The sequence below is a fragment of the Diachasma alloeum genome, unplaced genomic scaffold (assembly GCF_001412515.2).
Source record: "Diachasma alloeum isolate Michigan unplaced genomic scaffold, Dall2.0 Dall_scaffold_00201, whole genome shotgun sequence".
In the NCBI taxonomy this organism is placed as follows: Eukaryota; Metazoa; Arthropoda; class Insecta; order Hymenoptera; family Braconidae; genus Diachasma; species Diachasma alloeum.
This window is the reverse complement of record NW_021680366.1, coordinates 1,741,949-1,758,844: the sequence shown is the minus strand read 5'-3', so window position 1 is coordinate 1,758,844 and position 16,896 is coordinate 1,741,949. Positions and strand designations below refer to the sequence as shown.

The following is a 16,896-nucleotide window of genomic DNA, read 5'->3' as shown; positions in this document are numbered from 1 at the left end:
ATTTCAGTAGGAAATTATCAACAGTGCAGCTAGCCTAAAATTCAATAAATGTGTCGCATTGAATATCCTATTACCTTTGACCCTAAATTTATCTTTGACTCAAAATTACCAATACAATCATTATATATGAGGTTTCATCACACTGGGAGTCCAAAACAAAATTCCGAAATGGTATAAATGGACGTCGATTGATTGGAACGGAATTCAAATGAAATCACATATACCCCCCAATTTAATGCCCGACATTTGTCCCACAATATTAGGCACTTCATCTTCGACCCTTATCATTGAAACCCACCCCTCCTCCGTCTTGCTCCCCTGCCAGCTGGAGGCTAAGTAGGGTAACCCGAGCAATAGTCAGGCGCCTGGGAAGATTTAGTGCTCTCTGAAGGATTCGGAATTGATGGGTCACGTATATAAATGGATGATTGAGGGTACGCATGAAAAAATAGTACATGACTGCGTGCAGAAAATCAAACGCAATGTTAGAAAATTATTGTGTGGAACGTTACGTAAACTCCCGTCTTTACTGAGCATTTTGGAAGGGGGAGAATTTTTTTTAACTAACGAAGCAAAAATTCATGTTTGTCCTCCATTTTACTCGTGTCAATAGAGAATTTAACTTTCATGCTACCATTTTCCACTATACTGTTGAAAATTTTTACCTGAATTTTCCGTGCCAAATTCTGGAAATTTTTATCGGGTTCAAGTTCCACTGAAATTTCGGGAAATCTTGTCATTAAAAAATCAAATATTTCATTGATTTTCTATTCAAATCGTCTGGAAATCAATAAAATGCTTGATTTCTCAGTTCTATTATTATGTGAAAATTCAGGAAAATCAGGAAAATTCATGTTCCACTGAAAATTCAATTAAGTTGTGAAATTTCCATCTCACTCCCTCTGAAAACTCATGAATTTCCGCGAATTCTACTTAAAATTTGAAATTTCATAACCTTTTTTTTCTAAACTCGACTCTCAATTTTAACTGTGTTCAATAGTAATTTTCCAACGGACTCCATCACATTATAATTTTGTGAATCGCATTTTTTCATTCAACAGGACATAGTTTTTCGTTTGTTCTCAAAATTACTATATTAACTACTAAATTTTCTCAAATTAAAAATTACTACATTCTCACACTAAAAATAATTTTATATTCCATCCGAGTAAAAGTTGACGAAAATCAAGTAAATTCGTTGCTATACATTTTTCAAATATCAATTAATTAAAAATTCACCATAATTTGCTGCTGAATATACATGTTCTGATCGAAAATTTAACATTACGACATGCGGCTGAATAAAACCCAGCTGTCCTCTTTAGTAGTTGAAGTAAGTAGAGCCTCGTTAAAAAAACAGCTGCTCTTAAATTTCAGTTTAGAGAAACAGCGGACTTTTCATTAGCTTCTTTTAACAATCGTCAATAAAACGTGGAACGGTCTCTGTGTTGATCAGTCTCCTCATCACTCCTCAAATAACTCCCCCCTTCCCTCAGCATCTTGACACACTCCAACGGCAGTGGACATCCCCTTTCCCCTCGCGACCCGCCATCCCCACCGCTCTCCCAACTCCCTAGATTCCCCCATGAAACTCAGTTAGTCGAGAACACCCCCGACGTACAGAAAACAATTTCTCCTCGTCAGAAGAATTCCCAAGCCTTCGTCGAATAAATGAAAATTTTCAAGGGGAAATACCTCGCTAAAGTCTCTCACAAATCCCTCCCCAAAGCTAAAACAAATACCGTTAACGAGTCAACTCATGCGTATGAAACAACCGTTTAACCAAAACGTCGAAAGTGAAATATAATACGAAACTCTAAAAAAATTCCCCGAGATACCCAAAACATTCTAGTGTTGATACCACTGAATTCGAGTGCTAAAATTCCCCTGAACCTTGATTTGGCAGATATCCAGCGGACGCCCCCCGAACCGGCGAATAAAACCCCATTAATTACTCGAAGTGCAGTGAAAACTCAAATTACATTGCTGCAACAATTTCCCACAACAGTTGAACCCTTTCAAAGCCAGTGATAACGACGGCCGCCGGTTGTTACCAATGATCCCAGTAAACTGTCCAGAAACTACTGCTGTCCAATTATAAATCGCGACCATTATGAGAGATCCTCACAGCCAACTCCCCTCAACCGCTCTAACACCAGCGTCCCGAGTGAAATATCCAAACAACTGAAGGCCCGGACGTGATAATGATTATAAAGTCATGAAGAATCTTGTGCTGTTGATGATGCTGATGGGCTGGATGTGCCACTGGAGTTGTGCCCGTAGTTGGGCGTCAGTGGAGGAAACATTTAAAAATCCTTATCCCCACAGGAACAGAACACTGGATCCGTACAACTATGAATTCAAGCATCTGCCCAGAATGACGATGATTGACAGCCAGGACGAAGGGTTTATCTACCCCGAGGACTTTGTCTTTCACCATCACCTGAAGAATCCGATAACGAAGCACGGGATCAGACACAGCGAGAGATTGTTTCGATCGATCGAGATGAACTCACGGGCTAGTCAGATTGTCTGGCCAGTCAAGAAGGAAGCGGTGGTCGAGGGTGGACTGGTACTGGGTGGTCTGATGATGGTGCACGAGCGCAAGGACAATGTCACGTGTGGTCCGGTGATGCCACAGGGGGGTGTTCAAGCACTCGAGGCCATGCTCTATACCCTCGATTGGGTGAACAAACGGGAGATCATTCCTGGAGTGAAAATCGGTGCACATATCCTTGATGACTGTGATAAGGACACTTATGGATTGGAGATGGCCGTGGACTTCATAAAAGGTAGATTTTTGTGGGTTTTCATTGCATACACAGAATAGTATATTACGCAACAAGTGCGTAATGGGTTTTTTGGCTCATGGGAAGTTGTAAAACGAGCCGAAGGCGAGTTTTACAATCCCACGAGTCAAAAAACACCATTACGCACGAGTTTCGTATACTATTTTATGTCATAGGGCCCAGAATCCGCGATTCTACCGAGCGAAGCGAGCTCGCTCGCTCGGTAGAATCGCGGATTCTGGGCCCTATGACATAAAAACCTGAACGTACACGGAGAGAAATTTGTTAGAAAAATTCTAGTGCTAGCACGCGCAAAGTGACGGCCAGGAAAAAATTCCAGTGCCGGTACTAGAAATTTTATTGGGGAAAACGTGAATTTCTACCCGTATTTCTGTGAAAATTTCACAGAAATCCCTAGAAATTTTATCAGAAATACTAAGAAATTTTATCTTAACAGCACCAGAATTTTTCACAACCGGTGGATTGTAATTTTTTCCAGTACTCGTACTAGAATTTTTCTAGAAAATTTCTCTCCGTGTAAATTACGATGATTTTTTTCTTACTTTACATTTACTCATCCGTAATTATGTACATCGGTAATAGTTTTAAATAAAGCGATAGAAATGCGATGGTTCTATATCGCTCTACATTATAAAAATTCAAATCGACTTCTGGTGATTGAAAATTTGGTATTCGAAATTGAGACTCCAAAATTAGGGGTCACAAGAGTCTGAATAAGGGGCATGAGGGTCAGATTAAGGGTCAAGAGAGCCAAATTAGAGTCATTAGAGTCAGAATAAGGGTTATGAGGGTCACAATGAGGGTCATGAGGGTCAGATTAAGGATCACAATATTAAAGGTCACAAAATTCAGATTAAGGATCCAAATAAAAGTGACAGGGTCTAAATAAGGGTCACAAAATTAAAAAATTGAAAAATGATTTTCTCCTTTCATGCAAGATGGTGGACTTTTGAGAAAAATGAATAAGGTATTTGGAAAAAATAATGAGACATAATACGTCTGAAACAAAAAATCCTCGATCTTTGATGGATACAGCAAGAATATCTAAATTACATGTCTTAATGTCTTATTTTGAGGCCCTAAAAATGACGTAAATTTAGATACACAAACGTCTCAACAAAGGGGACGAGAGTGTCGCAATTTCAGACACTATTTTTTCCAGCGTGGGAAACGTTATTTAGTCGAGACAATAGAGCGTTGATGGACTCCAGTGGGAGTTGGAGTTTTTAGTTCCTCGGGGTAATTGGCAATTATTTGGACTTTGTGGTATTTTTATGTGGAATGAGGCCTTTAGGGGAGGTGAGGCTGCTCTGGATGCTTGATTGACTCTCATATGCATTCGTGTCGCCGGAGGCTGAGGTGGAAAAGGCGTTTTTATTGGGATCACGTAGAAAGTTGACGTATTGCGCTCTTGGGAGACAAAATGTCAGCAGAATTTTTTTGATTACCATCTTGGGGCCTCGGATTTTTACCAGTGAGCTCAAGTAAATCTGCTCCACCCAACTGTCTGCCCTGCAATTTACAAAACCCCCAATTAATCCCAGAAGACCCTTAAAAACTCCTTGTCTCGAACATTCAAACTCTCCATAACCAAGCAAACATCTCCAAGAAACCCTCTCACTTCCTTATTCCACCAACAATACACTTGGCCCCGCAGTTACTCGCACTTCTCAGCATTCAAATGTCCAACTTTCGAACTCAACTCAACTTCAAACGGAACTCTAAGTGCACCAGTCACTTCCTCATGCGAAACTCCCGGTCTCCATTCAGCCGTAGCCCTTCAAATGCCACGAATAGTCACTCAGAAATTCGCGCAACATCGCCCAGAAAGATGGTCAAGCTATGAGCTAAGGAAATCCGCATTTAGGGATTCTCAATCCCCCATTCTGAATATCCGATCAGAAATTCCATTTGGGAATGTCCACTGGGTTACTCGGGCGATCAAGGTAATCTTCATGGTGATCGTCCGGGCACATTGCCAAAGCATCGAATAGTTATAGAGTGGCACTTGGCTTCAGCGAGAGTGGCTTGTGATAAAAGCACCGGAACCCTCTCGCAACAAATACTATCAGCACTCGCACCCCTCTCCCTCCTTTTTCATTCGAAAAGGTCAAATGTGCGGGGAACGATCCGATTTTCTCCCTCGGGGCATAGCTTTAAGTGCATTATCGTGAAAGGAGATACAACTGGAGGAGGAGAAAAAAACGAAAAGTGAGGCACGGAATGGAGTGCGATGTATATCGGAAGTCTGGGCCACTGACCCTCTCATGATTTGGGGGCGAGTACAGCTAGAAGCTGTCTAACGCTAATGGTATTTTTTCCCTTATTTTTTCTTTCTCTTTTTGCGCAGCTACTGCGAGGTTATTATCGGTATACCAGTGGTGAGTTGATCGTAAAAATTGAACACTAACAAGATTGCTGGGCACCATGTGCAGGTGATAAAAAAATTAGACGACCGCAGTTGCCAAGTAATTTTCGATCCGCCTTATTTTGAGGGCTATCGTCTGAATTGCTATTCGTCGGCGTGTGTGCTTGCTCAATCTGCTCATCGCATTTGCGGAGGGAGGGGGGGGGGAAATGATGCGAGGGGCGAGGGAGAGACCAGTGGGATTATTAATCTTGATTAGGGGAAGGTTGAATTAAGCTGAGATTCTCTCGCTTTATTAACTTTTTTTCACGGCGGAGTGAATCACTGAGGTTCGATGGGGACTCTTGGACGGCCAATTAACCGGGTTAATTTTTTAATTTGTCGGAATATTAGACTGTGACGGGAAATGGTTTAGCGGGTGGAGATTACACTTTGAATATCCAACAATCGGGAGAAAAGGAATTGATGAATAAAGTTTTGATTTCTTGGAACGTGTCACTGCACTGTTAGAAAATTTCTACATAATTAGAAAGAGATTAGAAAGCACGATCTTTTTAGTTGCTAAAATAGATTTTATGATATTTATTCGGTAGGAATACTTTTTTCTCCTTCGCTTCAGTTTTTAAACGATCACGATAAAATCTTAAATGCACAATTTCATTCACCAACGTTACATAATTTCCATCCTGCACTTTCGAGTCGATTACCTACAGAGACATTCTCTCATTTTATTATATGGTCAAGTGGATTTTTTTGCGACAACTCCGGCTGTACACGCGACGTCGACTACAATCAATTATGAAAATTTATCGTGGTTGGGGAGTAAAAAAAATGGGGTAATTTTGTGGAAATGAGAGAAGTGTCCAGTGGTGAATGAGCAGAAAAGAACGGGGTTGCGAGAGTGAAGTGGAGGGTTACGATAAAGTGGAGAAAAATTCATTGAAATGTTCATGAATTATTGTGGGGTGTCTAGGGAGTACTCTTGAGCTAATGATCATGACTGAAAACAACTGGTACTTGTGATGAGCGACCATTCAAGATTTTTCTGAATCCAAATGGAGAATAGCACAATGGCAAATGTGTTGATTTAAAAGTGACCCTTGAGTCCCTCATCAAACTGCTGGATCCCCATTCATGACAGATATCCGATTGTCAACTCTGCACCCAAAAGAGTCATTCCCTATTTTAAGATTTCAAAGGTCTAAGATAAGATTTTCACGTCTTAATTTGAAGCCTGAAATTCTCCAGTTGCGAGTTTTGAAAGTTTCAAGTTGAGACTTTTGAAGGTTTCACTATGAGACTTTTAAGGGATATTCCAAAGGAATATCACCCAAAAGTTAGTCCCTATGTATTTCCGAAGAAAATTCTAGATGATTTGATTTATTGCATTCTCGTAAGTTATTGACGTGTGACCGCTCACCCGTATTTCTCAGGATTCGCTGAGAAATTTTTCGTTATTATACAAATATTTGATAAGAACAAGTAATTTCAACCGAAATTTTCGATTTTCTACCGTGGAAAAATCATTAAAAAAATCCAAATCATTTCCTACCGAATTCTTAAAATATTTCGACCAGAATTTGAGATTTTTCAAATTTCCCGTTGGTCCATAATTCTGTAGCGAAGTGGTCACACAGTTTCAGTCGACTTAGCTCTTAGCTGAGTTTTCTAGGAATATTTCCAAATCTAAGGAAGATAGCGAAATTTTCGTTCTAATCTTTTTTGAAGCTCTCGATGTCCTCTACCGAACAGGTCATAACAGAAATTTTGCTATCTGCCTTAGATTGCGAGATATTCATTGAAAACTCACGAATGGTCAAAATCGACTTAAACCGTTTGACCACTTCGCTACTGAATTGAATGGAGTGCGAAATATATGTTCGTTATACATTTCCACATCCATTGCGACTTTTCGATAGCAGAAAAATATCTTCATCAGTTATTATTGGCTATTTTGTCAGCCTCCGCGTTGGTGGGTAATTTCGCCCAGAGTTTGTGGGTAATGCCGTCCAGGGTTTCTATAGTGCTACTAGACTCTGCAGCTAGAGGGCGGTCGAGTGACAGCTCGATTATTTGGGGTAGTCGGTGGCCACTGGAACATCTGGTAAATTCAGGATAATTTATTATTATTCACGTGAAATCTTTCTCAAAATGGAGCCAAAGAATGGAAACGAAGGATGAAAATAGGAAAAATTATAACAGTTGGTCTGCATTGCTCAAAAGAGTCATCAAAACAAGGTGGGCGTAACTCACTGACCGATGGCAATTGAATTACATAATTAAATATGTTTAATGTTAATAAAAAATCTGTCCTCTTCACACCTTCGAGTGAACACCTCGATGAACCCATTCTAACCGTTTATGACTCCTTGTCGAGTGCGAGGCTGGAAAAAAGACTCATTTCCGTTAGATGGGTGGTACATGCGCCAGCTCTCCTAGAAAAGAAAAGGATTACAAGGGAGCAGTAGGGGGCGATGATAAAGTGAAGATTTGTTGAAATGTTGATGAATTATTGTGGTGCGTCGAGGAAGTACTTCTGGACCAATAATTCATGACTGACATTGACTGGTACTTGTGATGAGCCATGAAATAATAGCGGTCGCTTTTATGAATCGTAAACCCGAAACACCGGGTGTTCAACGATAACTCTCCTGAATCACCGTTCTGTTATCGTTACCCGTGGACACTCTGATCTTCGGAGAGAGCAGATGAGGAGGGGTCCAGAGAGTGAGAGAGAGGGTTTATAGTCATGCGTTAGACGAGAACAGAACCGTGCAGGAGTGTGAAATATGTTCGAGTTGAACGAGCTACAATTCACGATGATACTGGAGGGCTTTTATCCCCTCCTGGGATATTGTTACATGAAAGTGATGGTTTTCTTTTGATAGATGAAACGACGGGTATAATCGGGGGCTGGCTTAGCTAATCAAGCTGCCACTGGGATAAGGTTTGGAGCCGCAATCTCGATCTGAAGGCGATTTTTAATTGAAACATGAATATCCTGTCCCAAATTACGCTCAAACTTCAATTAATTAGTAATTGATGAGTATGCTCACTTGTGTCGAAATTTATTGTATTGGAATTGATAATTTCCTTTGATTTTTTCATCAAATTGTCAATTTTCAATTGAGACATTCCTTGAAATTTCAGTGAAACTGTCGCTTGATGGGATTGGACTTCAGAAATGTTTTTTCGCCTTCGGCTCGTGCAGCGATTCAATTGCTCAGTTTAATGTCAGCAAATTCTTATGTGATACCCCGTATCAATAAATTACGTCAACTTCTTCCCTTCGAGAACTTCCAAATATCCTCTGCATATGTATTCCAGACTCATCTTCCTCCAAACAAATACTTTCTCATTAATCACGTGCCTCATATCATCGCAAAAATATTATAAATAATTTCTGGCAATTCAATCTATTTTTCCACCTCGAGCTATACATTTACAAAATATTCACGTTCGTCATTCATCAATTTTCAGCCAGAGGGATTTTGAAAATATTTTTACAGCCCATTCCAAATGCACAGATCAATTTTTGAGAGATTTTTGGTCCAATAAATGTCGACATTACGATAATGTGAAAGCTTTTTCATTGTACAGCGCCGTTTCCCAATATTGCCCACAAAAAAGAGAACATGTGTCGTATGCCACTGACGTAAAACCAATAATTCCCCTTTCGAATTTGGTAGTACTATTGGTACGAAAACATACATTATGCCTTTCACCAATGTGCAATGAGTTAAAATTGTGCCAGGGATTTTCATTCAATTACCACACGATTTGAATTAAAAGCCTCTCACTCGTTGAATGGAAATAAATCACTCGTTAACCCTCAAGAGGGACTACTCAATTTTCCACTCTTCCATCTCTACTCATGGTTTTTTCTCGTTGCTTGACTGCGAAAAATTTCGTCATGTCATGTCATGAAATTATATGAAGAAAAATAATAAGAAGTATAATAATAGAAAAATTAATAACTTGACTTCGAACAGTTCGAATAAGGAGTTCACAGTGAAAATTATAGTTTTTTCCACACTGTTTTTTGTATTTATACTCTTCGATTGCATTCGGTAGATAGGAGCGACGATTTTTTACTGAGTATCCGTCGCCGTGGGGATATAATTTATATTTTCCTCCTCTCGCACGCTGAATTATTCATGCAGAAAACTAAACGGAAGTAATTTTCGTATCAAACGTGAATCGTGTGGATCACAGAGCGCCCGATGAACCGGCTGTCACGTAGCACAAAGTAATGTCCCGTACGGGCGCAAGGACGAAGTATCTCCCCTCCCGCTCTGCCATCAACCTCATTTGGCTGGCATCATCACCGTCAGCGTACATATAAGCGATTACGACGGATCTGACAAATTGCTGGCGATATAGTGGGATAATGACGATTGGGGATAACGAATGTGATTCGCTGAAGGTTCACAGGGACATTGGTCTCATTTTTATGTGTGCCTCCGGTACATGGTGTGCTTACCATTCTCGTTGATATTTTTATTGCGACAAATTTTGTTTTTCAAGAATAATAAAAGCGGACATTGACTCCCTTTTAATGAACAAATGAATACATAATGACAATATGCATAAATCACTACACTGAGAGAAAAATCTGAAGTTCGATTTACAATAAGAAAATAGTTGAGGCATTTTTGTGAACGATACGATTTTTTTTTGTATGCGGCACATAACATTATAGTAACTTCACAAGCATAATTTTTGCAAATCAAAATGCAGTTAAACTAACCCAAGTTCAAAAGTAACCACGACAAATTTATCGTGAGGAGAACTATAAAATAGTTGCAATGACTACATTCCATTGTAGGAATTACTTCTCCGGCCATAGTTACCGTAACCATAGTTACCGTAATATGAAAAATTTTTGAGGACTTTTTGATTATAATTCGATGGTTGTGGAATATAGTCAGAAGAATTATATTTTTCTCTCAGTGTACACTGAGAGAAATCCAAGGCTCGTTCAAGTTTATTTTCATTCCACCTCTTTCTGTTTCTGGTAAGCACTTCGAAACTTCACAAGCAAAAAACGATGAAGCCTCATGCATTAGCCCTCAATTGTTCTCTCCAGCCACAGGTATTATGATTAATTCTATAGACTGACATACACGTCATTGTTGCCAGCGTAATTGTCTCCCGTCGAACTCAAGTTACGCACATCAACGGTCTTTCATCCTTCATTTTTCCTCGTGATTCGCGCATATCCTATTTCACATTTAGGGTTTGTGGGACAATGAGAAATTCACAATGACGATGATAACTCGCGGGAAACTCGCCCATTGTTCTGCCATTACTCGACAATTTCTATTTGTCCGGGATTCCGGAGTTTGACAGAGGTATGTTTTCCACTTGTTCGTGAATGAAGAAATACGAGGGATTCAGCCGTGAATACCATTGCACTGGCTATCGAGCATTAAAAGATTTAGTTTGTGCATATGACGGGGAAAATAGAATAAAACAATTTGGAAGTTTAATTGTTTCATTCAATTTAAAAGCGAAATGACGATGTTAACTCTTGACGGGTACACCGGGGTCACTCATCACCCCACTGCATCTTCTTTTGATTTGTAGTTTTACATACAACCAGAAAAATTATTTATTTGATTCAAATAATGTTTTTTTTCAATATAAATGAAAAATGTTATTAAAAGTTTGGTTTATATTAAATTAATGTTTCTTTATATTAATTAATCTGTATTTGATCCAAATAAATTGTTGATTTATACTAAATAAATTTTTTTTTTATATTTTGAAAACTTTTTTATTTGAATCATATCAATTATTTATTTGTTTTTAAAACATAATTTATTTTCTTTATAGTTTTATTTGGAATAAATAAATTGTTTATTTGATATAACTAGGGGAGGATGGGGCAAAACGGTCCCCCTTCAATCGTCAATATTTTCCGATTCAATAATCCGATTGGGAAGAGTTTGAGCTCGTTTTGAAGAATGAAAAATTATCTTCAAAATGAAGTTGAAACTGGGAATTTTCACAATGTCATTCACAAGTTATTGACAATTGAAGGGGGGCCGTTTTGCCCCACCCTCCCCTACATCCTTTTTCTTGAAATAAGTAAAACATTTAAAATTAAGATTTTTATTTGATTTACAAGAAAAACATGTTTCTGGGTTTACGTACCGAAAACATCATTAGCAAAAAATTCTCAAACTGACCTCTCGACTTTTACTTCAAGTAAAATTGTGCGATTTTAATTTTTTCCTTAATTCACGGACCAGATTGCGTTTAAGTTGAATTCAACTGCGGGGTGATTTCCAACGATACTTCAGTATGCTCAAGAGTTGCGCGTTGGCAGTGTTAATCGCGTGCCAAGTGGATATAATATTATTGCGTGAATATATTATGTACAACGTTAAAGACCGGGCTCTCCCGTCGGAGGGTTCGCGATTTACGATAATTTCAAGGCACGTTTGGACTTTAATTTGTAATTCCAGTCTGAAAATTTCATTGAAGAGAATGTGCTACATGAAAATGATATCAAAGTCATCAATCAAAATTGAAATTCCTTGTCATGACAACGAGAATTTCCCAAGTACAAAATTAATGAAGCATATGATTGAAAGCATTTGCCAACGAGTTCAGGTCTGGTAGGGCGTGGGAATTTCGTCCCTTTGAATTCAGGCTTTTATAATTTGCGGTTACACGAGTTGTAACCAGTGATTACGGAGGTGGACACGCTAGGGTTGACGCCGAGACCCTGACAATAGCCAATGGCTGACTTGGTACGAACTCAAACTCACCAAGTGCATGGCAACAGCGGGTTTCACCCAGCTGTGAAAACCAGAGTGATGACACGACTGGTCTGGAATGCCACTACAAAGCTCAGTGCAGTTGTGAAAAATTATGGGCAGGTGGTATTCCACAATGGCTTTCAATGCTGCCAGGATCCTCGATTTGAAATTGCGGATATCTGAGGGGAAATATTTCTTGACAGCAATGGAACATGAGATGGAAATTACACTGGAAAAACTAGATGTTTAAAAGTCGTCTGCGCTCAAAAATAATACCTTGTTTCAAGATTTAAAGGATCTTGAATTGAAATTTTTAAAAGTTTGACTTGGAAGATTTCTATTTTAAGCCCTCTGAAAGTCTCGAGTTGAAAGTCTTAAGAGAAAATTATAATTTTCAAAAAATTACTAGCAGTGGTTCAAGTCGACTCATCTCCCAGTTAATTTTTTGAGGAATATTTCCAAATCTACGGGAGATATCGAAATTTTCGTAATTATATTTGTTGTAGCGCTTAATCGGCTCTACAAAAAAGGTTATTACAACTCAAGGAAAGGTTATCAAGAAAGGTTATTTTGCTATCTCCCTTAGATTCCGAGATATTCATTGAAAACTGGTCAATATTCACAATCGACTTGTACCGTTTTACCACTTCGCTAGTGAAATATTCCCACCCACCGTGACGCATCATACGTCAATTCTAATTGGATTCTTCAGAGTTATCCATAAGAGGTGAAAGCATCTACCTATCAGCGGGGTTATACATACATCTGTTTGCAACTGAAGTTTTTTCCATCAAAAAAGCATTAGTGGTAATTACAATTTCAGGCGCTCTCGGAATGTGCCAATAATCCCGAGTACATTATTAACACCTCCATTAAGTAATTGCAAAAAGCTCTCGTGTCTAGCACCTGGCATTGCACCCCCAACTACCTGTAACACAGTGTCCATTAGGACTGCATGAGAAAAATGATAGATCGGGTATTCTGTTCAATCTCCAGTAACAATGGTACCTGCAAATATAATCAGACTGAATTTCCAGCAGACAGTACCTAGCCAACTTATCGCAATGCTCAGCTGACAAACAGACTAGATGAATGAGAGCAGATACGTTTGTCCCGTTGATGTGATCCATATAATAGAAGTGAATTCTGTAAAAGCGAGTCATTCCGAATGGAAAGTAATCACGAATGGCGAACATTTTTCTCGATTCAATTTTCCATTTGAGAATGCAGAAACTTGAAGGGGAAAAAAGTTCGTCTTGCTTCGCGTCACGTAACAACTGAAACGTAAGAAGTGCTGTGAATGTAGGATACCTTCCGGGGATTCATACGGGCGGGGCAGTTAGTTTGAAAGAACCCGTATGTGTCACTTTTTAAATGAATATCAACAAACAATTGTCAGTTGCATTTGATTCTGTTGGGGGCCGTGAATGTTTCATGTTGAATAGTGCTCATATACTCATAATTTAGTGCAGATTGTGAGAAAAAGAATTACTTTTGCCAATTAAATTTACTAACTGCAAGAAAATTCACATGTTTCCAATACAAATATTTATATACATTTACTTGCGGCAAGTAAATTGATTTAACACGACAAAAGCTCTCTCAGTGCAAATACGGTGTTCATCGAATGTCTTGTTTTTTAACGAAACGACTTTTCACTTTAAGACATTCAGAATTTTAATAATTATACCCCCATCAAAAAATCTATTTAAAAAATATATAATATGGGCCAATTCCATATATTTTTCAAATTTATAAAGAATATATAAAAAATATATGTAAACCATATATTTCATATATTTTTTTTGTGTAAATTGCGCCAATTTAAGATATCTTTCTATATATTTTTCAAAATATAAATTTTTTCGTGTGGGTAGCCAATAAGATATATTTGTTCCACTGACGCCTTAAATTAAGACGTCTTTTAGACACTAGTTTTTACAGTGCTAGTGCTCCATTCATGATTTCCAAACCACCAAGAGATGAACGAATTTACCAGAAATTCGTGACTAATAGCACTGTTTAATATGCCTCCATGTTTAATGAGAAATCAGAATTTCAAAGCGTTTTCTGGGTTAAAAGCAAAGTCTGATCCCGCAGTGACGCCGTCTGAAGCGACAAACGGGACTGAGAGCAGATGGCAGAGGAGCCTTGTATTTTCAAATCAAAGCACATACTTCCATAACGGTGGAAAAAAACGGCTTTAACGTGGTGGAAATTCATATACCTCATATAACATCGGGAGAATGTTATTTGCGTTTCATAGCACCAAAGCCGGATTCTCATGCATGACAAAAGGTTCTTTCCAGATTGAAATTGAAATATCTACGAAATTGAAAATTATGAAGGAAATCACATTCATTTCTTGAGAACGGACTTGTTTTTCAATATCACGGAAAATAACGTGGTGTTCTGTAATTGCAAAAATACTTCATTTTAACGAAAAAGAACCAAAATGGGATTAATGTAGGAAAAATTATCCACTAATGGAATGCAAAGATGCAGAGCGGAATGAGAAGCAAATTTACGTGTAATGGAATTAAAAACGTATTTACACCGAATTTCACAGAGTAATTTATACCATTTTAATGTATTTCATTTGCCTTCCATTTCCGTCTTCACAATTAGATTAATTTAATTTTTCCCATTTTTATTCTTATTATATGTATTAATTTGGAAGAAATTGAAAGATTAATTCTTCTTCAATTGTTTTAAATATAATTTGAGGCATTATTTCATGAAAAGAACGAGGATACTTATCATTTTAAGTTTGGATTTCCAGTAAAAACCAGCACGATAAATTGATTTAGTAACAATAATAGTTTGGAATACAATGACGCAGAATAAATGTTTGATATAAATTTGAGTTGATTTGAGTTGAGTTGAAGTTGATTCACCTGAATATTTACCGAAACCGAGCAATTAATTTAAATTTTGGATAGATTAAATGTTTTAATGAGTCCACACTAACGGCTCAACGTGAAGTGTCCTTTTCTCTTTGAGTATAGCTACGACAGCCTTCAAGTAGTAGAACCCGAGTATAAGGGTCTCATTGCAGGAGCATTTTCAAGTTTTCTGTTTTTAGCTGTAGTTTCCATGAACCGAAAGATATACTACAGCTTTTCTCTTGCGCTGGAGGCGGTAAATACTCAAATGTAACATGTTGTGTTGATATTTGGTAGCTGTAGAGCGACAAATCCATGATATTTGTCGGAAATTAACAAATTGGAACATTTCGTGAATACACGGAGAGAAATTTGTGATAAAAATTATCCTACCGTTCTATAAAAGTGTATCATGAGTCATCGTTTCCTCATTTCTATCCCGAAATTTAGTAAAAATTAATATATGATGATCAAATTTTATTCTACGTTAGAGAAATTTTATCCTGACGCATAATAAATTTTGCGTTTCCAGTCAAATAATTTTTATGTAGATAACGATAATTCTAGAACGGTTGGTAGATTTTACCCTACCGGTACAGTAATTTTTACTCTACCGGTACGGTAATTTTTACTTTTATCCGGATAAAATTTCTCTAACGTAGAATAAAATTTGATCATCATATATTAATTTTTACTAAATTTCGGGATAGAAATGAGGACACTGCGAAAACTAATGTCAGAATTTCAGACACTATTGTAGACACTTTTCAAACACTTTTGGGACGATTTTGTAGACACTTTTGAGACATTAAAATGTGTCGGAATCAATGGAAGTATTTCAATTTCAGACACCAAAATGGTTTTTGTAGTGGAAACGATGACTCATGATACACTTCTATAGAACGGTAGGATAATTTTTATCCAAAATTTCTGTCCGTGTACTTTCAAGATAATGAATTCAATATTCTGTTCAACGGCACAGCTGACAACAACCAATGTCAACTGAATATTGATAATTCCAATTTAACGATGGGCAGATCTCTGTCATCAGCAAATTGAATATTTGGAAATACTCATGCAGCAGATAATTACTTTCCCCTCCAATTCTTTCTCCTCGAGCCCCGGCTGTGATTTCCGCGTGCGCTGCATTATCAATCACTTTATCGCATCAGATATTACCAGGGAAAGCACGTGATATATGTCTACCTTCACTCGTTTATTTACTTGCTATATGTGTACATTCAAATCGATAGTGGTAAATATGCTCATACAAATGAAGCAATTTGAATGGGAATATCGATCTAATGCGGATGATGCTGATACAAATTCAATAATTTACCGTAATGGTCATGAATGATGAGCAGTATCATCTGTTTCATCATTTCGTTAATCTCGGAAAGATAACGGAATACCAGTGATAAAAAATATGTGCAATGAATGCCCTCAATTTCCACAATTCCAAATGTTTCGGATTTTAGAGTTCGAGATAACTTTTTACGTCGGGACATTACTGCGTCATTCAGTCTTTGAATTATCGAATTAACCCGAAGCCAAAGTACACTGAAGCGCATATCCCTTGAATCCACGGGGGATTTCTCATATTCCAACTACGTGCAACTGGAGTTAGCATTTCAAATTCTCCGGGTTATGACGTTCTTCCATCAATATTTCACCGGTACTGGTTGAGGATTCCGTATACACTCCGTAATTCCAAAGTTATGGTGTTGTCAGGCGTAAGATTTCCCTCTGCATCTATCTACCGAGGTCTCCGGTCTCTAATGGAATATCATGTCTCACGATCGCGTGGAATCATCGAATGAGTCGCCTAAAATTGCGCGGTTTTTATGAATTACTTAAGATGTATCCCCATACAATTGGACCTAAAAGTTAGTCCCCATGGATTTCCGGAGATAATTATGAATCACTTGATTTATTGCATTCTCGTAAGCTTTTGAGTTTTTCTATTCTCATGTGTTGTTGATGCTTTCACGAAATTTCCATTTTTTGGAGTTGAATATCGCAGATACTAGGTAGGACAAAATTCTACAAAAAATTTACCCTGT

The 16,896-nt window shown here is 38.0% G+C and overlaps 1 protein-coding gene across 1 annotated transcript in view; it reads left to right on the top strand.

Annotated features, from left to right (window-relative positions):
* The first annotated feature begins 2,218 nt into the window (after positions 1–2,218).
* LOC107035812 (metabotropic glutamate receptor 2) overlaps positions 2,219–16,896 on the top strand; it is a 104,623-nt gene continuing 89,945 nt past the window's right edge. The window contains exon 1 of the mRNA XM_015253407.2: positions 2,219–2,792. Coding sequence (XP_015108893.1) covers positions 2,219–2,792 — 574 coding nt within the window. The remainder of the gene's footprint in view (positions 2,793–16,896) is intronic.